General features: G+C 39.8%; 1 protein-coding gene and 1 non-coding gene across 3 annotated transcripts in view; both read left to right on the forward strand.

Annotated features, from left to right (window-relative positions):
- Nucleotides 1-880: 880 nt before the first annotated feature.
- sh3gl3a (SH3-domain GRB2-like 3a) overlaps nt 881-27,074 on the forward strand; it is a 40,561-nt gene continuing 14,367 nt past the window's right edge. Inside the window, exons 1-2 of one of the 2 annotated variants that reach the window (XM_046386974.1) lie at nt 881-1,112; nt 26,057-26,125. In XM_046386974.1, coding sequence (XP_046242930.1) covers nt 1,068-1,112; nt 26,057-26,125 — 114 coding nt within the window. In that variant the 5' untranslated portion in view covers nt 881-1,067. The remainder of the gene's footprint in view (nt 1,113-26,056; nt 26,126-27,074) is intronic. The other variant, XM_046386891.1, reaches the window with a different exon arrangement.
- On the forward strand, nt 7,880-7,952 carry trnar-acg. The gene has a single exon. It is a non-coding gene; the product is annotated as a tRNA-Arg (tRNA).

Below are 27,074 nucleotides of genomic sequence, written 5' to 3' on the forward strand. Positions count from 1 at the left end.
GTTACTCCTCTTCCTGTTATTGTCCTTCTTTTTGTGGCTTTGGTGAGTGCCCAGTTGGGGTAGCCACATGTTTTTAGGGCTGACTTGAGGTGTTGTTGTTTGCAGACACAAACTCATCCAAAGTCTCCACAGCTGTTAAAACCGACTGCCATCGTCATCAGAAACGGACGTCATTGCTTCAGAAGAAATGACGTCTCCTTTCTCTTAAAACGTCTTTCACTGTTTCCTCTCTACTCACATGGTTTCTTTCCGTCCCTCCATGCATCCTCGGTGGGAGTGGTTAAGACGCAAGGTAAAGACGCCACCGAGGGAAACGTGAACGTAGTTACTATACCCTCTTTTCTTCCTCTTCGCCTCTCATTAAATTAGGAGCTGTGACTTCACGTAAATACAACTTCCGGTTTGGACTTCAAAATAAAACCGATTTTGACCAATATCTCACAAGCCGTAACTTTCTCTCTCTCTCTCTCACAAACACACACACACACACACACACACACACACGCACACACACACAATTGCATTAAAGAATCAAAGCATTTTAGCCTATAGCATGAGAATTAACACTTCTATGACAAAAGTAACCTTTGATGGTTAAGTTAAAGGCCTTTGGACCTTGGATCAAGCCAAGTTTCTAAGTTGGAAAGATTCTCACTGGCCTATGTTTTAACAATTCAACCAAGTTGAAAAATGAACTGGTCTCAAAATCCATTACCATGCTACTTACTAAAACATTTTGTAAGAATATGCTTATGACAATCTTTTGTTAGTCTTGTATGAAAAACAATAACATTTTTACATTTTAAAATGTAAGAAATGAAAAGCTTCGATTCTCAGCCTTCTGGTAACACATTTATTTTTAGGATCAAAAAAGAATTTCCGGTTCCACCATTCTGTGCTGCCCTAACTTGACTTAAGTGAGGTCTTGCTGCAACCTCAAGCAGTGCTGACTGATGATTGCAGTGTTGTGGAGTCGCCTGGCTGTTTCCTTATTATAGTTTTCCCAGTTTTATCTAGTACGTTACAAAATATTTTCTCCGAAGTGAAGCGTGATACGTTTGTCCAAGATGTCTGTGGCCGGGCTGAAGAAACAGTTCCACAAAGCCAGCCAGGTATGGAGACGCCTGTTATTGCTCGTTCATAACAACAGTTGTTTGGATGTGGACAATGTTTACAGCTAACGGTACAAGGAATCGGGCTTCACATGATTCGAAAACATGAAGAGCAGCTAACTTTAAATTGTTAAAGTTGACTGTGGTGGATTGTGGCGCCAGTTCAGACACTGTTTCGGAGCATTCTAAGCTATCTGTGTAAGGTTACTTTTTCATCCATTTAAGTTCGTTTGGTACGGAGACGTCACACCGAACTCCGTTGAAAAACCCGAAAATTGAATGTATTTTCGCATATAGCCGACCACACACTGGTTTATGAAACGTTAAAATCCATTGGATATTTCAGCTTTATTATTAACGTGTAAGTTATTCACCTCGCAACATTGCACTTACATCAAAATGTCTGAAGGTAACGTCAGACCTTGTTGCTGTTGTTCGCAAGCTAGCATCAGTGGGAGATAAAAATAAAAAATTCTCACATTTTTACCTAGCTACGTTATGTTACGTTACCCTAGTTAGCATCTAACATTTTCTGTGATAATTTTATTATAGAACCGTGATATTATAATAAGTATTTTGTTTAGCTAATGAGCATAGCTCCCTTATGTATGTTCTGTCCAGATGTCACAACATACGTATTAACGTTAATATCCAATGGCCTGATTTGACTTCACCTTCTAGAGAAATCATCATACAGAAATCAAAAGTATAGGAGCTGTCTTCTGTAGACTACCAGTGTGTTTCAAGTTTGCAACACCTTCGAAACACTATAATGCGAAGGCAAATGGTTTGACACAGAGCAATCACATTTATTGACCCATAACCGTTTCCTGGCACAACAACTTCAGACACAGAAGTTATATGTATTGTTTAATCTGAGCATGCATCCAGAACTTGCACTTGCACAGAACATTCACTTCAACGTTACTCATGAAACTCCATTCAAAATTGGCCTGTTATTCAAAAAGCCTACTGCCACCAAAATACACCATGGTGGGCGGCTGTGAGTAACTGTGAACAAGTTTTAACATTTAGATAACACGTCTTTGGAAACAAATGCTGTTTGGTGGATCACCTAAATGAGCAGCGGCTCTTAGAGATTCAGAAATGTCTCGAGCTTAGGTTGAACTTGTTAAGTACCTTTGCAAGCAATGTCAGAAAGCCTACATCACTGGGCTAGAGTGCAGTTTGACCTGGTGTTCCCTTGTCATACACGTAACCCGCTGATGCATTGGCCATTGGACATAGACATAGTTCTGCTGACAGAGAGTATTGAGATTTAAGTTGGGTTTGGGATGTTTTTGTTGTGTAGAGCTTAAAGACTGGGCTTGGTTTTGTTGTTGACTGTACCAGAAAGATGCATCTGTGTGTATGACAGGTTCCAAGAAGGTGCACAATACTCACAATACACAATAAAGTGTAATCATTGAGTTGCAGTACCTTAGTACTGGATGAAACAAAGCAAAAAAAGGCCTTGCTACAAGGTGGGCTCAATTCTCAAATTTGCCAGTACCAGGCAGGGTCAGGACTAAGAAGGGTGTTAAAGTGGCTATAATATAACATCAAATGACTGTGTGGATAGGTGCATACATGACAGACTATAGTGGTTTCAGGGCAGCATAACGAACAAGGGCATGGGTTACAGTTAGCAAGCACAGATCCTACTGAAGTTTCTTTGAGTTATTTTCAGAGTCCCAAGATGATGAGTCCTGTAGCTGACTCTGACCAAAGAGTCCTCATGGGAGCAGGAGCACAGAACAGTTTCATTCAGCGTAATTTATACCTGTTAAAGTGCCAGGTATTACTGAATGTTGAATACTCACTCACATCCACAAGATGTATTTTCAGTATCGTCTTACTGGAGTAATACAAGCAAACAGTTTTTTGTCTTTATTGTTTTCTCATGACACTTTAAAAGGCCTTATTGTTCAACAGGCTAACTCCTCAAATACTGATTCATTAGAACCCTGGTTCCAAGTTAGTTGGGTCCCTGTGTAAAATGTAAATAAAAACAGACTAAAATAACTCACCCACCAACTGTTTACCAATAACTAATATCCTTTATACATTCACGTGCTGGACAACACATGAACCTCAGACGATCCTTTTGCAGAAACATGAAAAATAAATAAATAGTTTGTTACGTTTATACAGTATAGTGCAATACAAACTGTGTTATCTCTGGTCACCATGACAGCATACACTAATTCAGTGTTAGACAACCTAACACTTAGTGATTTATGCTATATCACCTATTGGCTACTGTGGATGCCTAAACAAACAGGAAGCCTGGGGCTGTAAATCTTTCGCAGTAAACCTGGAGACAGCCCTGTGGCATTCTGCTGTTTTTTCCTGTTTCATTTACCACTCTCTAGAGATATACAATGTGCTGTCTGACTTCTGGTATCCACTGACAAAGCTAAGCAGGGAAAAATGCCAGCAATGCTAAAATTACTGAACAATACATTTCAATAGCAGCACTGTTTGTATTGTATATTGTATATATTTCAGTCAAGAACCGGTACCAATTTGGTACCGGTTCTTGAAACCCATCCCTATTTACTACCTAACATAGTTGTTTGTAAGTAGTTCTGGTTAGCTGTTCAGTGTGAGAGTGTTATTTTCTTCAGAGCTGCCTCCAGTTACTTTCAGTTTCTTCTCTTGGCCTGTAACAATGGCTGCAGAACATGGTCATTAGTCATCTAAAGATTTTGGCTCCATATGTGTGACTGTACTGTAGAGATCAAGACATGTCATACGGTATTTACAACTTTTGCCACAAAAATGCACCTTAGAAGTCATAGACTGTCTGGTTTAGGGATTATAGAAGAGCACGGAAACTTTTATTTTGAAATTATTATGTATTTATTTTCTTGAAAGCATACAGTGAGTAGGATGCCTGAGAGACATAATTCAGGGCCGCGGTTTTAGTGTGAGCACACGGTTACGAAGAGGGAACTTTACACAAGTCTATTAGGATTTTTATGGACTAGGTGTGTTCTTCCATCTGGATGAGTGAGTATGAAGTCACTTTTTATATTCTTGTCTGGTCATGTTTTGTTCCGCTTATCCGGGTCCGGGTGGCAGGTGCAGCAGTCTCAGTAGGGAAGCCCAGACCATCCTCTCCCTGGCCACTTTCACCAGCTCGTCCGGGGGGGATACCAAGGTGTTCCCAGGCCAGACGAGAGATATGTTGTGTCCTGGGTTGGCCTCCAGGTCTCGTCCTGGCTGGACATGCTCAAAACAACTCCCCAGGAAGACGTTCGGGACGCATCCTGGCCAGATGCCTGAACCACCTCAACTGTCTCCTCTCAAAACGACGGAGCAGTGGCTCTACTTTGAGCCCCTCCTGAATGTCTGAGCTCCTCAACTTGTCTCTGAGGCTGAGCCCAGCCGCCCTGTGGAGGAAACTCATTTCGGTCGCTTGAATTCGCAACCTTATTTTTTTGGTCACTACCCATAGCTTGTGACCATAGGTGAGGGTTGGAATGTAGAATGACCAGTAAATCAAGAGCTTTGTCTTTGGGCTCAGCTCTTTCTTCTCAGTGACAGACTGGTACAGCATCCACATCACAGCAGATGCTGCTCTTTTTTACCGTAACTGGCTAACTATGTATTTGCTACAAAGCCACTTTTGAATGTTGTCAGGTATACCACTGAGGGCATATCTTCAGGTTTCTCTACAATAAAAATGAGATTTATGAAATGATTTTTATCTGACAGCCTGTTTTGAAAAAATAACCCGGAGAACATCTCAACTATTAAGTATCTTTAATTATTAATTAAAGATATAGTTCACACAAAGCTGAAAATTCAGTCATTATCTACTAACTTCCATACCAATGGAAAGTCAGATTTATCCATTAAACATTTCTCAAGCATCACAGCAAAACAAATCCCCCCATATACACACACACACGTATATAATTAGAATTTGCAAAGATATTAATTCCAAAATTTTTGAATGTGTGTAGCAGTGTAAGTAACATCTTCAAATCAATAGGGACTCGCTGGGCTTCCAAAGACTTGGATTGCACTGACGAGCTGTATGGAGTCATTTTAAATTTTCTTTTTTTTTAAAGAAGAATTTAAGACAAGTCCACATCTGCTTCAGCCGTTTAGGAGAATATTGCAAAACGCCGTTGTGCTGTGAAGCTTCATGTATATGTTGTGTACAAAAGAAACGACCCCCCCATTGTCATGGAACACATTTCCTGTAGTATTCAAATGACTGAATTTTTCAATTTTGGGTAAACATTTCTTTTGAGGTTTATTTATTGTTATTTTAGTATTTATAATATAACTGCAGTTACAGTATTGGTTAGATGTTATCCTGAAATTCCCCCAAACCCTTCCTCATCCCTAGTGGAAATTTCCTCCACAAGTTATAACTTTCGTAATGTCTTGTGTGTCACTGAAATTCCCATAGTAAAGACCATCAGTTATCTAAATAGATTGCTGACGTTGATGACCTTCGACCAGCAGCTGTCTAATTCAGAGTTTCGCTGTCTTGTGCTCTCATGTCGGGCATCAGGGCTCATGCAGGAGTATATAAATCAGAATCAGCGTTATTTGCCAAGTACGTGTGACCATACAAGGAATTTGACTCTGGATTTTTCTCTCTCCTGTGCACCATACAAAATAACAAATAATAATAATAAAAAATGAAGAATAAAGTACTTACAAGAAGAAAAAAACAAGATATAAATATATATACATGTAGTGCAAACAGTGGAATGATGTCGTGCAAACAGTGTGATGTCAGTATTTATCTGATTACTACCGAGTTATTCCCACATGTGCAAGCCAAATGTGGGCATGTTATTTCCTGTTTGTGTGTCTTGCTGTGGCTCTCACTGTTGTGATGTGTGATCCCCTTTGCTCTTTTATCAGTGCAAATGTAGCTCGAGGTAGACATGTAGTTTCTGTTTGACATTGAGGTCATGATGTTATCCACTCTCACTTCTTTTTATTCAACATGCACTTGGAAAAAAAAAAGAAGGCTTTTCCTTTCGTGGGCAGTGGTTTCACATGTAAATACAGTGGGTACTGTTTTTTTCTACCTGTTATTTTCCCTGGGTTCTTATTGTTGTCTGAGTCATACAGTGATAAGTAGTCAAAGCCAAGGCTGTAAAACATTTCAGAGCTTTCCTGCTGCTTTTTTTTCCTACTGATGTTTCCTGCTACTGGAACCACAGTGAGAAAATATCTGAAAATAACCGCAAGACTGTATCAGTCAGACTTATCATCCCTGCTGAAAAGCCAACAAAAGCTCAGGTTTTAGAACTAGGTGTATGTCAGAAATATTGTTTGGTATTTCACCTGCTTCCTGATGTGGAAATGGGACAGTGGCCAAGGTTGAGGTCAATTGTACAAATCTCTCTCAACCAGCAGAAGATAACTGAGAACGGAAACATAGTCACTTTTTTTAGTTCATTTTCTTTATTTCTCAACTCTATTTTCCATGTAATCTTTTCCCACTATCATTTGAAAAGGGCTAAATGGAAGGTGCTGGAGTATAATCTGTGGCATTTTTACATAAAACAACATGTGTGTATGTGCATGCACACACTGTCAGGATGTGTTTTGTTTTGTTTTTAATTTTAGGTCACATTGTCCATTGCTCTCTAAGTCAGCTCTGATACTGAGCTGCACTTCATCCCCCTTTCAGTGGGTTTATACTTTGTTTATACTTTCATTGAAAATCATTATCATTAGTAATACCCATATATGAGATGCTAAAATCCAAATAATTATCATATGTAATGGGAGGGACACATATGCTGCAAATATCCCCCCAGTTTATTGATACAAGAAAATGCTGTGGTGCATTGGGCAAACATGTACTGCCATCCAAAATAAAAATATACTACACTTTGTAGCATTAGAATATTGTAATTCTGTATGTGGTTTGTCCAAGTGGTGTTGCCGTGCTAAGCAGTTGCTCGACTGCTGCAGTAAAATCAGTAAAATCCCCTGCTGCCCACCCAAGTTTACTAGTCAAAAAAAAAAACATTAAAAAACAATAATTTGCTAAACCTTCGCCACAATATCAGGATGTTTTCATATAACAACGCATACATTTCTGTTAATATGATTATAGTTATGGTTGTACTTTAATCATCCCTAGTCGATACCATTACATAGAATGAAACAAGAATGTAATACATACTTAAAGTTATATTTGGTAAAATTTCTGTTTGGTGTGCTGATAACAGCACGCTGAAACCACACGCTACCGTTTGTAGAAACCCATAAATTATGAAATCCCACTCACAGGGGCATTAAGAAATCCTTTTGAAAGATCTCTGGACCAAACCAACTTAAAGTCAGAACTGAGAACTAAACAAATGGGATGGTGAGTGTGTATGTCAACAGCATACAACAGCATATTAAAATTAAATTAAAAGCATAGTTTGAAAAATAGACGCAGTGTTACGTGGTATCTGATATTTTGAATTGAGTATGACTGTGAATGTGAGAAGGTATAAGGATTAGTTATAGTTTGTGCGTTGTGGTCCGACACTGCTGACTTGAAGAAGACCTACTAGATGAAGGCCCAATCTCTTCTGTCTCTGTATGACTTGATAACAGCACAGCTTAGTTTACTTTGCAAAGTCCACAGTAAACTTGAACCCACTATCTGTGGAGTTCCATGACTAGCACTCCTGGAGTCATAAAAGCAGTGTCAGTGGCTGGGACTGAAAATTCTGATGTCTGAAATTGACAAAATATCAGTCTGCAGTCACTTTTCCACATATATGTGTGGGCCAGTGGCGCAATGGATAACGCGTCTGACTACGGATCAGAAGATTCTAGGTTCGACTCCTGGCTGGCTCGTGTGTCTTTTGGGGCAGTCGTGGATCAGTGGTTAGGGTGTCGGACCCGTAACCGGTGGATCGCTGGTTCAATTCCCCGTACCGGTGTCCATGGCTGAGGTACCCTTGAGCAAGATATCTAACCCCCACTGCTCCCCGGGTGCTGCACGCGGTCGCCCACTGCCCCGGGTTTGCTGTGTGTGTGTGTGCACGTCCCTTGGGTGGGTTAAATGCAGAGCACGAATTTCGGTGGAGTGAGTTCCCTCCAATGACAAAATATGTCACTTTCATCTTTCATATACTTTTTCACTGTGTCAAAGATATCAGCTATAGCATAAATGCTATTGTGCCAGTCAGTAGGATTTCCAGAGTACACTAGGACAGGGTTTAGTAAATAGTTCTCTGTTAAACTCTTTAAATATAAAGTGTTGCATAAGTTTAATATACACTATATAGACAAAAATATTGGGACGGAACTCTTTATTACTGAATTGAGGCGTGGTATGGGGCTGTTTTTCAGGGGTTGGGCTCGGCCCCTTACTTCCACTGAAGGGAAATCTTTATTCTTCAGCATACCAAGACATTTTGGACAATGCTATGCTTCCAACTTTGTGGCGACAGTCTGGGGAAGACCCTTTGCTTTTCCACCATGATTGTGCCCCAGTGCACAAAGCAAAGCTCCATAAAGACATGATTGAATGAGTTTGGTGTGGAAGAACCTGACCCACACTGAGCCCTGACCTTAAAAGCCATCGAACACTTTTGGGATGAACTGGAACGGAGATTGCATGCCAGGCCTTTTTTGTCCAACATCAGTGTCTGCCCTCACAATTGCTCTACTGCATGAATGGGCAAACATTCTTACTGAAACACTCCAAAATGTTGTTGAAAGCCTTCCCAGAAGAGTAGAAGCTCTTATAGCTGCAAAGCTGTCTGTGTATTTAGAATGCAATGTCATTAAAGTCCCTATTGGTGTAATAGTTAGGTTCCCCATTTTTTTTGTCTATAGAGTTTGTCATTATTATTACCAGTATTAAAAGTTTTAAAATATTTATAGACGAAACCAGTAGCAAAACTAATATTCGTAAACCTGCAATAGATACAAGGTCTTTTCTCATTGGGTAAGAGAAGCTACTGGTATCATGTTTCACTCTTTGGGAAATCCACCAACAGTACACCATGTTTCTGTTATCATGTGTCAGCTGCTGTCCAGCTGGAGGGCTCTCATTTTGTACAACCAGCATTAGCTAAATTGGCTGATCCACGTCACAGTGTTGCCTCACACAATGCCGATGAGCTACTGAAATGATAATGAGCTGAAAGGCTGTCTGTCAGACCACCAGGCAACCAAGGCTCAGTCCCTGCTTCACACCGTCATTAAAGATGGATCACTTCTTTTCACAGAGGTGTTTCTATTGTAGGCTGTAGGTATACATAGTGATAACCTGTTGCTTCAGGACGGAAAAGATAAATGATATTGCAGGGGTGCATGCACATGACAGCATACCTTGACAGCATGAAGACCTTTGCTTTTAGATTCTTCCACTGATATGGGTTTGGTTTTCAATATGCTGCTCTTTCACTGTAGCAGAACCCAGGATGGTTGCATCTGACAACTTTCTGAAATGAACAGTCTAAAAATTTGAGAAGAAACTGTCTAATTGTGATACAAGTTTGGAATTGGAAAGACATTTTTTGTCTGGCAATACAAACAAAGAAAAAACTTTCCCAATCACCGATTTACCTGGGGATTTAGTCAATTCAACTTTAATTCTCTAATTAACTGACTGCTGCACATGCTGATGATCAAGCATGTGTGTGCTGAGACAGTTTCAAGACGGTTTTATTCGGCAGAATAAATAAACATCTAAATCAGAGCTTAATACTTGATACATATCCTGTGCTGTTCAGAAAATTATCAGATTGCATCTGATAGTAACCTTTACAGAAGTCAATTACAAATCTCAGATGAGTTTGAGTTTTAGCTCCTAGTTACTATGGACTTGATAGCTGCATGAACCTAGAAAGATTTGGTACAGGATAAGTGGTATAGAAAACGGATGGATGGATTTGACAACATTGTGATTCAAATTCAAATTCTATCAACCCCCAGCCTTTATAATATAGATTGGAAGTGCTATAATTGCCCAGAAAAGTCTTTAGTTTAAAGACACAGGAACATTAATTATCTGGGCTAATACATAACCTGGAATTAGTTCATTTAGTTCATTTTCATTTATTAGTTCAGATTATTTTCATGATTAACCTTTTATATAAAATGTCAGAAAATTGTGAAAGTGGCTTCTTTTGTCCAACCAAGGACTCTTCATTTACTACCATAATAAGCAGCAAAATCTGACATTTAAAAAGCAGGAACCAGCATATGTTGGCTTTAAAAGTAACTGAAACAGTTAACAATTATCAGAATAGTTGACAGCTGATTTTCTGTGGATCAACTTGACATATTGAGTAATCATTGCAGCTCTACTTATAGATGTATTGGTGTGTTCCATTTATTTATAAAAACAATCGACTTAAAACACCATACACATCATGTACATTTGACATAGTTTTAGCACAACAAAGGTAAGTTAAATGATTAGTAATTTCCATTTAGTCCATGTCCCTGTGGTGATTGGCCTTATACTGTAAAATGAAATCTGTAATATGACAATGATTCATGATAAATAAACAAATTCTGAAGTGCCCTTATTAGCCATTTTCACCTTCCTCACCCATAATACTATTGCCAGTCTCATAGTTGCCACCAAACTGCCACCAGTTATTCTGAGGGTAGCTAGCGGCTGGTTGAGGCTTCATCTGATTGGTCAAATTGTGGCATGGCCCATACGTCAATGGCTCCATCTGATAGGCCACAATATGCCTATTCAGTCCAGCCTGTTATGGGTGTAAACTTGATGCTGACATAAGAATCTCATTAAATTTAATGTTTTGTTCTCCATGTACAGAACATTTCTTTTTTTCCAAAGCCTTCATACAAATCTGTTTGTAAAGAGGACTTTCTACAACCTAAAAGCATGATAGACCATTCATAAATATAGAATATAGAATAGTCCTCTCAGCGCTCTGATTGTACCTGAATCAAACTTTTGAACAGTTGTGTATGTATAGCTGATAACAAGAAATGTCTGTACAGAAACTACATGCTTGAGGCTCACACACACTTTTTTACACACCATTGGAGACCATTGAGAAGCTCAGTACATATCCTGGTCACAAATGTTTCCAAAATAACCTTAAAGGATCCATTTAAAAATGATTATATTATAGATTTGTGGGGAAAAAAAAATCTGTGTCATCTGATATCCTGTTTTTGGATGTTAAATATTGTTACTCTTTTCATCCTCAAAAATCTAGGCAACCATACTTCTTTGTTTTTTGGCCATTTTCCTTGTTAACTTTCTGAATTAACAGGAAGAATGTGAGTACGAAATATGAATGGTTTCATGCTTCTTAGTTTAACAGCTGTCATTATGATTATGTGTTCCACTCACGTCATGTGGCCTGACTGAAGGAATAATAATTACATTAGATGTGGCCTGGGTTCATCAGCTAATGACACCACTGATAGTAATGGAAAAGTGTGTCTTTGCTCTGGACTGTCCTCTAATGAGGCAATTACCTGGAATGGCAAGTTTGATTCAGAAATTATGAAGAAGGATTAATCCAATAATGTCAAGTCGTCCTTGCTGATGTGCTTTTTTATTCGACAAGAGATTATTTGATTTTCTTGTAAATCATCTGATTGTCTGTTTTTGGTTGATCAGGAAACTTGGATTGACTTGGATTCTCTGAAACAGAGCAGTGGCATATGATTTTACAGGTTAGGGTTAGATACATCTGCCTGACTGGCTTAAAGGGAAACTTGAACAATACAGTGTTTGCTACACTGCTTCCTTCCTGCACACTGAAACTTGAACACATGCGGAAAGTTCCACCCATGGCTCAACAACCCTGACACACCCACAATAAACTGTGAAAGCTTTTCTTCCATGCATTGTAAGTCCAGTGCAGAGCACATACGCCCTCACAGTGTTGTAGGCTAGGTAACCGTGTGTGTACTGTAAATGCTGACTGAAAGGCTTTTTTCACATTTTTATCCAGGCAAGGACAAGCTTTTCAACATACAGATTTGTTAGATTGACACACATGGGTTTTTTGTGTAGTATTGTATTGTAAGTTGTTGAACTGTATTCATGTATATGTGGTGAGTTAATATTGGTTATCTTCAACCTTCTCCAGCTGGAAAAAATTATATCAACAAATTAAACTATTGATCACTCTGCTACAGAATCCATAGAACAGGGCTCTAGGCTAACTTTTTGCACTGGTGCGCTTAACTTTTTTCCTTAGGTGCACCAGCACAAAAGTTGGTGCACCCACATTTTCAACTACATCGAATTTAACATTGTAGCTATGTGCAGTTTTTTTTTTATTGTCTATATAGGCAGTATTGACTTGTAAATGATTGACTAACAATCCGGTCAACATAAATTTCTTTATTTGAAGTAGAATTGTACAAGACAGGAAACTTACTGAAAAAGTGCTGGTGTTGGAAGTGCTCCAATGAGCTGAAATTTAAATGTAAAAACATCTCAAGATAAATAAAAATCTAAATTAAAAGTGCAAGTGTTTTAAGGGCTGAACATGTCATGAACATCTTAAACTGAACATTTCATGGCTCAGTGTCTTATGGACTATCCTCCATTGCAGCCACATGCCCCTCGGATGGCCAACTCCTGTAGTTTGGTCTTCTTGATCTCTGGCCTTGGCTAAACCAGCTTGCCACACTCTCCCTAGCATCAGAATCCTCCAAACTTGGCCCCTCTACACTGATTCTCTGATTCAGGTCTTCCACTGTGTCTGAATGAAGGGATGCTCTGATGTCGGATTTGATCCTCTTCTGTGCAGAGAACCCTCTCTCACAAACTGCAGCTGAGACAAGGAGGACAAGCATAATGTGTACAAGGTGCAGGGTGATCTGGGGGAAAAAAATACATTTAAGAGATTTATTTAAACAATGTGTGTTAGATAGCAAAACTGAACACAATCTTAAGAAAGAACATTAGCAAAAACTGACCTTGTACTCTGAACAGTAGGGCTCTCTGGTCAACATGAGCTCCCATAGCAGCAACATCATCTCCTGCCAGCTTTGATGCCTGTTATTGTCTGTGTGTTGCAAAAACCATAAATAACGAGTGTGAGTTAGATATCAAAAATATTTGTACAAATAGACAGGGCGGCACGGTGGTGCAGTGGTCAGCACTGTCGCCTCAATGCAAGAGGGTTCTATGTGGAGTTTGCATGTTCTCCCTGTGCCTGCGTGGGTTTTCTCCGGGTTCTCCGGCTTCCTCCCACAATACCAAAAACATGCACATTAGGTTAATTGGCTACTCTAAATTGCCCCTAGGTGTGAGTGTGAGAGTGTGTGGTTGTTTGTCTTTGTGTGTTGGCCCTGCGATGGACTGGCGACCAGTCCAGGGTGTACCCCGCCTCTCGCCTGTAGTCAGCTGGGATAGGCTCCAGCCCCCCCGACGGATAAGCAGTATAGAAAAATGGATGGATGGATGGATGTACAAATAGACTGTTCGCTGTTTAAATGGGAAAAAAACATACATATACCTGTAATTTGTAGACTGCCACTTCACCCTCTTCCTGCGGCTGCCTCCTCTGCAGCCTCATGTCAGCCAGGAACTCTGATAGTCTTCCACCAGACTGGGGTCTCGCAACCATTGCCTCTGTGGTCACCAGCAATTTTTTAAGGCCGCAAACTGCCTTTTTAGATACAACAGTTACTTCACTTCCTTACCTGTGGTAGGATGATCTCATTCCTCTGAAGTAGGAGGCTAAACTCACTAATGTCACTGAACATGTCTGCAATAAAATGACAAAAGGCCACAAAAATGTATCTGCGATGACTCCTAAAAATTGGGTGCACGCAACATCATTGCTGTACGTTGGGTTTACGTTCAAGCCATTTTTCTTCTGAAGAATTATTACGGACTTGAATTTAGTGAAGGGAAGTTCTTCTCTTGCAATATTGTAGGTAACATTAAACTTGATTATCATCTCTGCCTCGTCTGATGATCTGTTTACTGCTGCCTGCCGCTGAAAGGCAGCGGGGAGAGGGGGCGCTTGGGCGGTGCATTTATCACGGCATATAATGTGTTTCATAGTTGCACTGTGCTTTTTCAGCATTTCAATTCAAAATGTATTAGAACCAGTCACAAATGCAGTATTGCTGGCCCTGGTCTTCCCACACTCTTCACAGTAAATGCAGTGCATTATATTTTTGGCTTTACTGTATCTTAGCCAGGGAAACTGGTCAAGCCGCTCTGTTCGAAATGTATACATTTTCCCGCTTTTAATTTCAGTGGGCTCTGGCTGCGAGTCGATCAAATGTGGCTAATTGGAACAGAAGATTTTCTATTTACTTTTCTATTTATTTGGTGTGTACGCCTGCCTTGTGTAATCTTGATGTGTCGAAGAAATGCTAGTTAAAGGCTCCACCGATGTGTAATATGAATCGTTGTTTGAACCTGCAGAAATGTGTTTTGAATTGCAGTGGAGAATGTTTCTACTAGATACTACATGTGTCCGGTTGAACGTTTTATTGCACAAGACATGTAGAATATGAAATGTACATTGATATACATACATATATATTTATTCGTGTGTGTGCTTCATTAGCTTCAGTATCATTATTTTTAGTATTTGTGGACACAAAACTTGAAGAGAAATAAAATTTCTGTTCAGTGAACTCCTCCTGTAATACAAGGAAAGCACAATCTGGCCAAAAAATAATATCATAATATCACAACAATATCACTTTTTAATCGCAATCACAATCCATGATCTAAATTGCAGTCTTTTTTTCTTAATTTTATTGCACCATGTAGACTGTAGACAGACTTGAAATAACCTATGAATTTCCCCATTTGTGACAATGGTTGCATTAAAGCTGGTTCTTTTTTAGCACAAGCTCCTCATCTGCTATGCTTGTAGCTATAGCTCATGTTGCATTGTTTGCAATATGTAACCCAAGGAAGAGCCACGTGAAGTTATCCAATCAGCCCTAGCCATCTAGTTGGCTACGTCACTCTATTGGTTTGTTTTTGTAGTCTGCTAGTCAATGAGGTTATGAGGACAATAAATACCTCAGATTCTCCTAAAAGTAGATTGTGGACAACTTCAAGATCCATCTCAGCCTTTTCAGATTGCCCATCCCTATGTAATACCATTTTATGATAATGTTAAACCTATTTGTTTATCTCAGATGGAAATCAGTGGGTGGCTCCTGTTTTTTTACACATTCCACCCACCACTGAACAAACAGGGTCTTATTCAAAAGGAAAAGTCATGGTTCTAGCAAACAGTTTTTAAAATGTCTTTCTTTCTTGATGTCCACACCTCTCTCTGGTGGCATTAGTTGGTGTTTTTTGCTCCCTCTTTTTGGAAAACACAGTGAAACAACATGGTTCTGTTGAACCCACAACAACAGAATTCCTGTGTATGTGTGTGCAGGCCATTGATTCACCTCTTCGAGAGGTTCCACATTGTTTTGAAAGAAAACTGCTGTTTTCTTCAGTCAGTCTTCGTCAGTATATTCTTCACTTTCTTATGACCGTCTGCATTCTTTTTCCCCCTCCCCATACACTGCAGCCCAGCCAACCTGGAATGCCTCATAACTTGTCCAGACTAATTTCCCATAAGATCCACCATGCTGTGAGCCTGAGAGAAAAGTCTGTACTGAACATATCTCTGCATTCCATTAATAAGTGTGGACCAATATTAACACCCTGCAAAATCTGACTAATTGCATTAACCTTACTGTCTTTAAATCCGATCTTTCTTATTAACCTTAGAATATAAAGTCAAATTAAGTTGATTTTGCCTTTCCAGGACATGTCAAATTGTTTAATGAGTTTTGCAAGGAAATTGTGTTATCTTAATATTAAGGTTAAATTAGAGTTTGGGACCTGGTCGTCTGAGGGGAGCAGAGGCTCCAGTAGAGGTTTGAATAGACCTAGCTGCACTGTCTGATGGGAGGAGGTGATGTCAAACCTCCTGAAGAACTGACTGAGCTCAGATGCAAAATCAAGTCCTCGCTGCACAGTGCTACCTGTCATTAGTTTCATCCCATCCCACACATCTTTTGGGTTGTTTGGGTTGGTCTCAGTCTTCCATCTGTAATTGTTCTTAGCCTCTCTCAGTCTCTTATTAAGCTCCTTTTGGACAGCCAGGAGCTCCTCACGATCCTTTGCCATGAAAGCTCTCTTCTTCCTGTTTAATAGTCCTTTGATGTCTTTTGTTGTCCATAGCTTGTTGTTGTGGAAGTGACAAACCTTTTTAAAGGGAACAATGGTCATGGGCCCGTTGCCAATCAACCTGCTTCAACAGTTCACAGATCAGTCCGGCGCCTGGAAGTGAAATTACAATTAACAATGGAAATAATGTGTTTTTATATATTTCACCTACTTTTTTGTTTATCTGCACCTTTATCTTATTATTTCTATATTTCATTTTTATTTATCTGTATTTTCATTTTCTGTCCCTGTGCTGCTGTGACAATTGCAAATTTCCCCACTGTTGGACTAATAAAGGATTATATTATTTTATGCAGCAGTAGCCAGTCCATAGCTGGACAATGTGCCCTGTCACATTTTGAAAACATCTTAGGTAGGGATGCACCGATACCACATTTTTCAGTCCAATTACAAGTACTTAGATTTGAGTTCTTGCCGATACCGAGTACCAATATGAGTACTTACTACGAACGCTGCTCGTCCAAATATCAGTGGTGGAGCTGAGGGCCGAAATGTCTTGCAACAGGCTGTGGATGTGTCTCTTCACAAAGTCGTGTAGCTTTGACAACACTGTGTCAGTGATGTGGTGTTGGCTAGGGATCTCATACCTCAGCTCCAGTATGCTGAGAAGACATCAACAACCGACAAAGGCTGGCCATTAAGAGCGATGTACTGGGTAAGAGCCTCTGTTATTTTCACTGCGTGCGGGTTGTCTCTTGACATCTTCTCCCTCTACTCAAGAGTCTGCTGCAAAGTTGGTTGTTGCTGTTTGCCGCTATTAGCAATGAACTCGGTGTCATGCTGGTTTTTTAGATGTTTATCAGATTGCTTGTGTTGAAAGTGCTCGCTTTCGTCCCTCCTCTTGACAACTGAATGTCATGCTGCCTTAAAGTGGTATTGGGTACTGTGGTATCGGGACACTTTTATGAATACGAGTATGAGTACAGGAACAGGGTATCGTGCAGATACCTGATGCTGGTATCGGTAGCATCTCTAATCTCAGGAATGGCTCGAGGACCACAACAACAGCTTGCAGACTCCCCAGATCTCAACCTGATCCGAGCATTGCATTGTAAACATATGATTAATTTTTCTGTCTTAATATTGTGACTGTTGCTCAGAATGACATCTCGTCGCGTGACTTGTTTTAAAACAAGAACCCTGTAAAAGGGTTTTAAATTTGCATGATTGCTACAACATGATATTGTGCCAAAAGAGGCTAACATTTCATTTCCAAGGTCAATGGAATTCTTGTACTATAAGTGATGAAATAAAAAAATTGAAATATGTACAGGGACATATACTGGCAGATGAAGTTAGCTAGGGCTACAAAGTATGATCCGAATTCAAAGGTAGCTCTAAAAGAGAACACATGACCAGAGTAAGTTCTAACTGCTCCTAGCTATACGGTTATCACAGCCTCTGTGTCTAGCCTCTGATGGGACAGAGTAGTAGCACCAAAGAAGTGAGAGAACCAAGCATCTGCAGCAGGATGTTGGAATGTGTAAGAATAGTCGCTATTTTTGTTTTATGTGAGTTTGTTTTGGTACTTGTGAAAGCTTGTGAACTTGTGAAAATTATGAGACAAGAGGGGCCGAGGCTGGGTCTCCATTGGCCAGACTAAGCAGTGTGAGCGAATAAACAAAGATACTCTGCTGCTTTTTGTGTGCGAGCATCTGCATGTGTGCTCAATACAGAGGAAGGACAAGCTGTGTGTGTGTGTGTCTCCATGCCTCCCCTCCGTAAAGACCTGTGCTCATAGTGCAGAAAAATGGAACACACCGATCTATCGACATAGTCACAGAACCAAAGAAATGACTGCAGATGAATGTGTGATGCTGTTGGCTACTTTGATCCGTGACTTAAAAGAAGAAACTTCCATCCTGACGGCGACGACCGTAGCTTCCCGGAGAGTCCCTTCGATCAGAACAGTTTTACTTTCACAGTAACTGTTGAGCCTTGTATTCACTGTCAGTTCACTGCTCAGGATAATTGCAGCTCTAATGTGGAGATTAGATGGCATCATTGTGGATTAAAAGCAGGCCCAGCACCAGTCATTTGCTGCCACCTGCTTCTGTAGCTTGCACTAATGCATCTGGCCCTGGAGCATGTCAGTGTCTCAGTGAGCGTTGCCGCTTCCCTCCCTTTCCCATTAACGGAACATCATGCAACTCTAACCTTGTCTTGATTTCACTGACAGTGTGCAGTTTCTCATCTAAGGAAATCTTCAAAATAGCAAAATTATTCATTTTATGAAAAACATTTATTTTACAAAAAAAACATTAAAATAGCATTTACTTTTGATAATTTATTATAATTCTGCTTTAGTATGCCTTATTTTAAAACAACCTTTGTTCTTTGAAAGTTTATTTAACCTCCCTACATGATTTGGAGTAACAGGCACTGTGATGAAGGGCTCTAAGCAAGTCATACCCTGGGATAATTTCTTTTTTCTTTAAAACAAAACGTGTGGTTATAATTTTTCCGATAAGTTTCTTGATGTAAATGAAACTGTTTTGAAAACCTGAGAAGATAGAGGTTAGTTTCATATCTTTGGGTTACTGGAAGTGCAGAGCTGTAGTCAGGATGTGTTTCAGCTAGCAGACAGAGTGGTAACAGGTGGAAACAGCCAGCGTGGATCTGTTTCAAGGTTAAAATACACAGTATATCTTGCATGTTTAATCCATACATGAACACAAATTTGATGTTAGTGCCATGCTCTCTGTTTCTGGCTTTGTCCAGCTCAGTACTACCAGACTGACATCACTCTTCTCACTCAGAAAGAAAAGTAATGTTGAAGAATTCATTTGCTGTTCAACCTGTTAAGCTGTAGAGTGGTCGCTTCCTGTTCATTTCACTCAGCACCCTAGCACACAGTATGCTGTTCATTTCACACACTGTCCTAGAAAGGCTGTGGCAGTCAGATTGGGCTCATTTCTCAGTTTCTCCCACAAATGCATTTCTCCGGCTAAATTTACTCAAGATCTGACCCACTTGTGGTGGAACCGTGGACACACACATTCACACTACCACTAGTAGGACTGAATAAACCATGCATGCATGTTTGCTGTAACCTGAGCGACATATGGGTTTGGATTATAATTGATTTGTAGCTTTTAGTGTCAGTAGTGATGATGCAACTGATTAAAGTGAAGTGTTTATTGTGAAACTAGTTACAGTGCAGCAGCAGTATTCATTTTTGCACCAAACCTACGATCAAACTTTCCATGAGCTGGTGTAACACACTAGAGTTTACTTATTACGTGATCAGCTTACCTCAGTATGAGCAAATTGCATCTGTGTTTAATGTTTGTCTTACTGTGTACAGCTATAGAAACATTTTGCCTCTGTAAAACAAAGTATGAATTATGGTTTAAATGTTCGAAATACGGACATTTTTATTAATGGAGTAACTAAATAAGGATAACAATGGTCATTATCGATTTTCATGCAAACTGCAGTATTACTTAACAGTTTTAAGCTCTTGGTGTGACAGTACTGGTCTCAAAAAGAGTACTAAGGTTGGACAGCCAGATCCAGTGTTGTGGAAGTGCATTACATAGCCACAAGATCTGTATCTCATACTGGTGACTTAAATGCTATGGTTACTGGAAGAGATCACATTTTGCAAAGTTTTCATATCATAATTATAAGAAGAGATCTCATAAAGATTTTTTTTTATGAAGACAATGCACATATAAATGTTGATAGTAGTAACACTGCACTGCGCTACGCTGTGTTATTTTCCTGGAAACTGCTTAGTCATTGTGTGCTCTTGTTTTGTAATACATCTCATAAGTCGCTGCGTTTCTTTTAAAACATGTGCTTGTACAACCACGTATTATACTGTGTGACCTTCATAAATACAACGACAACAGGATTGCTGTTGTTTTCAGACTGTTCTCCCTCCCCCCTTCTATGCCTTTCCCAAACCTCAGTCATACTCTGCATTGTATACCGATCCAGTCTGGTTGCTTACGTAGCGCCTGGCAGCAGCAACACTTACTCCAGAGCTGATGTTGTCATTTGCTGATAAGACAAAGCCACATGTCGAAAGTGATGACCGCAACTTCCGACTGTGTTCATTTTACACTCAGCCGTCAGGCTCAGTACCATTATTCAGCACTAGTCGGGATGTACACTGTATAGACATAAGTATCCAGACACACCTCTTTATGGGGCTGTTTTTCAGGAGTTGGGCTAAGCCCCTTACTTCCAGTGAAGGGAAATGTTAATGCTTCAGCATACCAAGACATTTTGGGCATTATGCTTCCAGTCTATTCCAGCGTGGCTGTGCTCAACTGCACAAAGTAAGGTCCATAAAGACATGGCTGGATGAGTTTGGTGTGGAAAAACTTGACTGGCACAGAGCCGTGACCTCAACCCCTCCATCACCTTTGGGATGAGCTGGAACAGAGATCCTGAGCCAGGCCTTCTCACAAACATCAGTGTGTGACCTGACTATTGCTCTGCTGCATGAATGGGCAAAAATTCCCACAGAAACACTCCAAAATCTTGTGGAAAGTCTTTGTACAAGTGGAAGCCGTTATAACTGCAAAGTTGTCTATGCATTTAGAGTGCAATATCATTAACGTTCCTGTTGGTGTGATGGTCTGGGGCCCCAATACTTTTACCTATAGAATATATTATCTAAGGACATGTTATAGTAATATCTGTTCAATTTGAATCACATGACATCACATTAACAACTTCATCAAAAAGGACCACAGTATTAGGATCACCTGAAATTACAGAATACTAGTGAAGGATACACATTTTCTTTTCTGGTGATGATGTTAGCTATTGCTGAATTACTTAACCTTTAATATTTTCAGAAGAGATTAAAGCCATTAACAGTTCCAGTTTCTCAAACACGAGCACAAATGAAATAAATTGTTCAATAGACAACAATACATTGTCAGTGCAGTAACAGTGTTGACCCAAATTTGATAAAGAAAGTGAAAGTGTATTATAAAGTTTCTTCAATAAAATGCACAAGGCAACAAGAGTCCTTAAAGGAACAGTTCACCCAAAAATGAAAATTCAGCCATTATGTACACACCCCCATACCAGTGGAAAGTCAAGTGACTTTGTGACAAATCTCATCTAGAGGCAAAAGTGAGAGTTCAGCTGACTCTGAACAAGTCCCTGAAGCCACACACCCTCAGAGTCCAGCCAGTGACTTCAGTGACCTTTTGACACCAGTGCAATCAAATGCACCATACCCCCTAAAAAAGACAGATTGTAGTATAGCTGTGTAGGATTCTCTGAGAATATGTTTGTTTAAGTGTCTGAAAGCTTAATTTACTGCCAAGGTTTTCCAAGTTTGACACCATGAACCCACTCTCAGATAAAATGGAGACAACCCTCTTTTTTTGGTTATATCTTTTTATATTTTGGAGAATCTGTACCATATAAAGTCATGTTGATTTACGTACCAGCAGTTCCTATAACTATAGATATACAGTAGGCCTGCAACTAACAGTTATTTTTATTACTGTTAATAATCTGCTGATGAACAGATTCTTATTGCAGTTTTGCAGAACTCAAAGTGATGTCTTTAAATGACTTCCTTTGTCCAAAACCCAAAAGCTCTTCATTTTCTATCCTAATGGCAAAGAAAAGCAGCAAGTCCTTACATTTAAGAAGCTGGAAAAGTCAGACATTTTTTGACAGTATACCCAGAAAGAGAAAGTTACTCAAATCCCAGCACACAGTATTATGTGTGTTGTCTGTGTATTTCAGTAGATTGAGGTATGGGTGGGTGGGATGGTGTGTGAGTTGTGATGCCAATTGTGTCAATTATGTTCAAGTTCCCTGAATTTAGAATTTTGGTTATTATACTGCCAACAGCATGACCTTGCTTCTGCAGTAATTGAGGATGTGTGCATCAGTGATATTAATCCCTATATTCCTTACGGTCTGCCTATACAGTCTGTCTAACGTACTTGTTGATTTTCTGCTCTACAGCATCAGTCAAGATGACTCAATCTTGTTTCTATTCTCGGTTAATTTCCTGGTTCTCCCACTTCGTAGCTCCCTGTTAAATTTTGTGCTGTCGCCAGAGCTGCTAATTGGACTACTTTTAGCTGGAGCACAAATCATCTTCCTATATTTAACCTGCATTTAGTTCAGTTCAGACACTACTAACAAAAAGTTAGGGATATTCGACTTTCGGGGGAAATTTCAGGATGCACCTAAAATGCACTATAACCTTTACAGTTGAACTTAATTTGACCTTCTCTAAACTTTTGAATGCACATGTCCACCTGTTCAGTGTTTCAGTACTTATTGCATAACATCACTCTAACAAGGTGATTAACTGCAAAAATCACAACTGTTAGTGTCTGATCCATGAATCGACCACTAAATGTTCTGGTTCAGTGACATTATGTATTTAAACAGTCCTCTTCATCATGCCGTCGGCTGCATTTTGACATCATGAGACCAAGATGACACCTAGCAATTGATCAACAGTACCTTGCCGTTGCAAGGCTTCAAATGGGATGTTCTCAGAGGGAAGTAGCCACAGAGCTTAGAGTGTCACATTGTCATTAGCAGGTTGCAACAGAGTTACAGAGAGACTGGAAGAGTCACAGAAAGGCATAGAAGTGGACGTCCTTTGGCCACATCCCATGCTGATGACCGCTTCATTGCGAACAGTGCCCTCCGGAATTGAATGATGAATGCCACTCAACCCTAGGCACATTTAAGGGAGGTGAGAGGCACCCGAGTGTCACATCAGACCATTAGAAACCGCTTACATCAGCATGGTCAGCGCCCTAGACGAGCAACCAGTGGGCCTCAGTGCTGTTCTCTGATGAACGTCAATTCACATTGAGCAGAAATGATGGCCGCCAGTGCTCTTGGAGACGTCAAGGAGAACACTATGCATCAGCCACTGTTGTCACCAGGCGAGCCTTTGAAGGTGGCGGTGTTACAGTCTATGCAGGTGTGTCTAGTCAATACGGAACTGCCCTACACCTTGTGAATGGTACTGTGACAAGTTGATACTACCCGACTAACATCATTAATCCAGTCACTGTGCCTCTGCATGAGCCTGATTTCATCTTCATGGATGACAGGTTGCATCATCAGGGAACGGCTGCTGGAGGCTGGGGTACCTCAAATGGAGTGGCCTGCACTTTCTCCAGACCTGAATCCCATAGAAAATCTATGGGATCAGCTGAGTACTGCACCTAAGAACCTCAATGACGTGAGGGCAGCCCTTTAAGAACAGTGGAATGCCATGCCTCAGCAGACAATTAGTCGACTTGTGAACAGCATGAGACGTCGTTGTCAAGCTGCAATCGATGCTCAAGGACACATTACAAGTTATTGAGACACTGACATTTTTTGTTGTAGTATACCCACCACTGTTGTTAGCTTTTGTTTCAATAAATTCTTTGAGATGAAGAAATTACCATTGCATACTTCTACTAAAATGTCCTACTGTCGTCACTGTAGCATGAACTTTTTACATTTTCCATAAATGAAAGTTGAATATCCTTAACCTTTTGTGAGTAGTGTAGTTCATGTGATGAGAGAGTGAGCTGAATTACATATCATGACTGCCTCTTGAAAAATCCTCTATAGGTATTTCCTCCCATTTATAGACATGGTAACATGCCACTTTCAGGTTAGCTTCTTGAATTATTCATTAAACCTTGCCAGTGTGATATGTATAAAAGGCATGAGGGCTTGAGTTGTGTGTGTTGATTTCAGTCAAAGGTGTAGTTAATCTTAAAGGTTCTCAACCCACACTTCAGTAGTGTGTTCGTATATGCGACTGCCTTAGAATTACAGTACAGTAGAAACGGTCATAAAACCTGAACTCAGTGACTGGACTGACTAAATCATCTTTCCTAACTGACCAACTGCCCCAAATCTTTCAGTGTTAGTCCACTATATGCGCACCCAGAATCCTCTTAAATCTCCCAAGGAATGGTGTCAGAATGCCATTCCTCTATTTGACACACTTTTAAAACCATGCAAGGTCACAGTGAAGGCAAAGTGTTGATTGTGGATGTATGGTATAATACAGGGGTGTGCTGTAGCGTATTGTTCACCATAATATTGGCAGTGGAGGAATGTAACCAAGAACATTTACTAAAGTGCTGTACAAATTTGAGTTAGTTTACTTGAGTATTTTCTTCTCATTGCATTGCATTTCTACTTCTACTCCACTACTGTGAAGCTACAAATTTTATTTTTCATTTAAGTTACTTTATTAATCCCAAGCTGGGAAATTACTTCTCTGCATTTAACCCATCACTGATTGAAACACACACACATATGCGCTCACGGAGCATATATTGGGAGTTAAGTGCCTTACTCAAGGGCCCATCAGCCAGCTAATGAGGGGGTGGGGACATTATCACTCCACCACACTCAAATTTTTTCCTGCCTGTCTGGTGGGGGAATCGAACCAGCAACCTTCCAATCGCAAGCCGCTTCTCCAACCTCTGGGCCACGGCTGCCCTGATATGAGCGCTGAAGTGTGAAAGAAAACATAAAGAAAAATTCGAAACAAAATAAATAAAAATAAAGAATGGACTTATAGAAAGGAACCAAATCAGCAGCTGCAGCCAAGAAGAAGCTGCAGTGGGATGATTGTGGAAGACATCACTGCATGCAAACAAAAAAACTCACAGAATGCTGTTAGTGCTTCAGAATTCACTGTATGAATAAGCAAACTCTTTATAGGAGAAAGTCAAAAACCACAGTGTCGCATAGAAACCTCACAGTGTGTGTGTGTGTGTGCGCGCGTGCGTGCATGCATGAGTGTGTGTGCACTAGGAGCTCTGCAAAAAAGTGCAGCTCCCTTTCTGTGTTTGTCTGCTGCAGCTGCTGTAGAGTTTATATTGTCTGTACAGCTCTATGTTTGTATTACTCTTGTTTCATTCTGCTGTCAGAGGAAGTGTCATGTTATTTAATTCCTGTAGCTTCATAATGCTAAAATGCTAGATTTCCCATTATTTATTTTTTTATATATTGTTATTTATTGTTGGTCATTTGCTGTCAGTTGAATTTTGTCCTAATTTCTGGTTCATTCTCATTTGGCTATTGTTAGTTTATTCATTACTGAAGCTGTGCACACAGACTGCAAAGCGTCATCTGTAGAAAAATAATTTATTGTTTTTTTTAAATAACCATTTGAATTGAGAGTCAGTTCTAAAATATCCGACACATCAGAACCATATGCCTCCGACTGGTTGTTCATAAATTGAAGTGAGTAGGGTTAGCAGGTGTAGGGCAACCCTCCACCATAGTAAATGAATGTACAGTAGTCACTCTAACAGTAAGGGCACTTACACTAGAAATCTTAAACATAAATATTTTCTTCAGAAATGAAGGCTGTGCATGAGGTGCAGTGTGGAGGGAACCCCCCCCCCCCCCCCCATACATAGCTTGAAAAATATGACTTGTAAAAATGTCTATCCTACAGCAGGCAGCCATGCACCACCATCGGAAATAATCATCGACGTCGATAATCGATGTCAAATACAAGTGGAAAAACTAAAGCTCCATAGTTAGGGCCTTGAATTGAACTCTTAACACAATTACCAGGAAAAATGTGGAAAAAATGTGTTCCAAAAATGTAGAAAATACAACTGAGTTTGTAAGAATGTGAAGTGTGCGCAGCAAAACAATGTAAACCCGTTGTTCACAGAGAATTAACAAAATGCTGAGACTCTCATAGGCTTTAGCTTAATGTTATGCTGTGTCTTTACCCTTCTCCTGTCCTTTTATTTGTGAAGTATATTTTTCACTCCTCTATGTTTTTCTCTCTGTATAGCTACTCAGTGAAAAGATCAGTGGGGCAGAGGGAACAAAACTGGATGAAGACTTCATGGAGATGGAGAGGGTGAGTTCAGTCCAGGCGTCTGCTCAGCAGTAAGCATGCTCTTACGATGGATGCATAGTGGGTTGAGTTATTATAGCCAAGAGATAAGAACTGACTTGAATCGGACCTGAAAGTCTCATTCAATTCATCTTCAGCTGACTGAGTACTTGTCAGGAGAGGGTGCATAAGTGGTTAATGTATACTTCCTGTTGAGTTACTACTAATGTTTATTTTTTACGTCTTTTTATGGCTGCAATGTGCCACCACTAAACTTTATCTTAGTTGTTACTTACAAGTGATTTGAGAATGAGCCCTTCGTGTGCTGGTTAAAACGGTTTATCATGCTTGACTTTAAAATACAATGAAAATAATATTACTTAGAAGGGCCCTCAGAGAACTCTTACCTCCACCAAGGCCAATAAACAGTATAAACATTATATGTCTGATGTATTTCCAGATGTCTTAGAATTATGTCAAAATATGGTTATACGTCGCTGAAGTTTCAGCACCAACTCTCAATCATGACTTATGACTCATTAAGTGTTGGCTATCTCTGCTGAGATGCTGTGTGGGCCCAAGCCACACCAGTCCTCTAAGTTACATGAAAACGGGGCTGGAAGCTCTCCCATAATCCTGCTGACGGTGTACCCAAAAGTCAGGTTCGAGTAAAAGTAAAGATACCGTGCTAAAATATTGTTTTGGTCGAAGTGGAAGTCATCTGTACTAATATTACTTGATTAAAGTAAGTCATGTTAAAAGTACTTAAATATCAAAAGTAATTTTTGGCAATAAATGCACATAACTATCAAAAATACAATTTAGTAAAATACAAGTAAATGATGCTTATATTTTTCATGTATATATACGCTGTATACAGCCTGACTGATAATTGGATTCAATATCCAGCATTTTTATGATCATCACAATTATTTTTGGTTTTTGTTATCTTAAAAATGTGCTTCCTTTGCCC

Source organism: Scatophagus argus, chromosome 1, assembly GCF_020382885.2.
Source record: "Scatophagus argus isolate fScaArg1 chromosome 1, fScaArg1.pri, whole genome shotgun sequence".
Taxonomy (NCBI): Eukaryota; Metazoa; Chordata; class Actinopteri; family Scatophagidae; genus Scatophagus; species Scatophagus argus.